Source organism: Penaeus monodon, chromosome 22 (genome assembly GCF_015228065.2).
Source record: "Penaeus monodon isolate SGIC_2016 chromosome 22, NSTDA_Pmon_1, whole genome shotgun sequence".
Taxonomy (NCBI): Eukaryota; Metazoa; Arthropoda; class Malacostraca; order Decapoda; family Penaeidae; genus Penaeus; species Penaeus monodon.
In genome coordinates, this window is record NC_051407.1 from 39,750,123 (window position 1) to 39,750,973 (window position 851).

Here is an 851-nt window from a genome sequence, read left to right on the forward strand (position 1 = left end):
CCCCTTCCCCTTCTGGCGGCAGTGACTTCGGGATGCTCAGCCTGGATGTGGACGTGACCTCGCTTGACATCAACCAGTGCGACCCTTCCTACGACGCCAACGGACAGCTAGTTGACCCGCCCGAGTCTCAGCTTTCCTACTTCCTCGGGACCCATAAGTGTGACAATGAGTCGGCGAAGGTGAGTTACATGTGAGATTTCTGTGCGTCTTGTGTGAAAGTTCAAGGAATAATTTATGCATGGTGAATAATTCTCATTTTAAAACGTTTCCAGAAATGCGGCAGCCAACTTCGGTTTTCATGGTTGCATTGTGAATATGATCTTGAAATATTTGATTGAAAATTTTATAGTTTTCGTTGCAAGAAAACAATGATATCAACTGCAATGAACATTTCAAAACCCCATCAAAGAAAGAAACCGTTCTAAACATGTTACCATAACCCAAAACATATATCATACAAGGCTCACGGCACTTAGTGCACACCACTTCATATTTCGTAATGCGGGGGAAAAATTGCTGGCCATGGCATATCCATTTCACGAAGCACCAAGAAGCCGCTTGAAGACCCCAGGACGAGTTCAGGCAAATGGGAAAATGCGGTACTGAGATGGAATCGCGGTCGGGGATTTGACTTCACTTCCTCAGCGACTCGGTGTAATGTGCTCAATTCTCCAAACACGGAAAGGCTCAGAGGGCGTCTTAGCCTTCCGCTGAATTACCCTTGAACGTATGAGCCAGTGCGTCCGATGCCACTACTTTAACCAGGAGGGCGTAGGATATCATAACGTGGGGGAGATTCATCTTGCGGAAACATTTAGTATAGTGTGGCTTGGATTGAACGCGAACTCAGC

The 851-nt window shown here is 46.5% G+C and overlaps 1 protein-coding gene across 1 annotated transcript in view; it reads left to right on the forward strand.

The window, feature by feature from the left end:
- LOC119587433 (probable G-protein coupled receptor CG31760) overlaps window positions 1-606 on the forward strand; it is a 44,880-nt gene extending 44,274 nt beyond the window's left edge. Inside the window, exons 6-7 of the mRNA XM_037936164.1 lie at window positions 23-190; window positions 462-606. Of these exons, the coding sequence (XP_037792092.1) occupies window positions 23-190; window positions 462-606 (313 nt within the window). The remainder of the gene's footprint in view (window positions 1-22; window positions 191-461) is intronic.
- The last annotated feature ends 245 nt before the right edge of the window (window positions 607-851 follow it).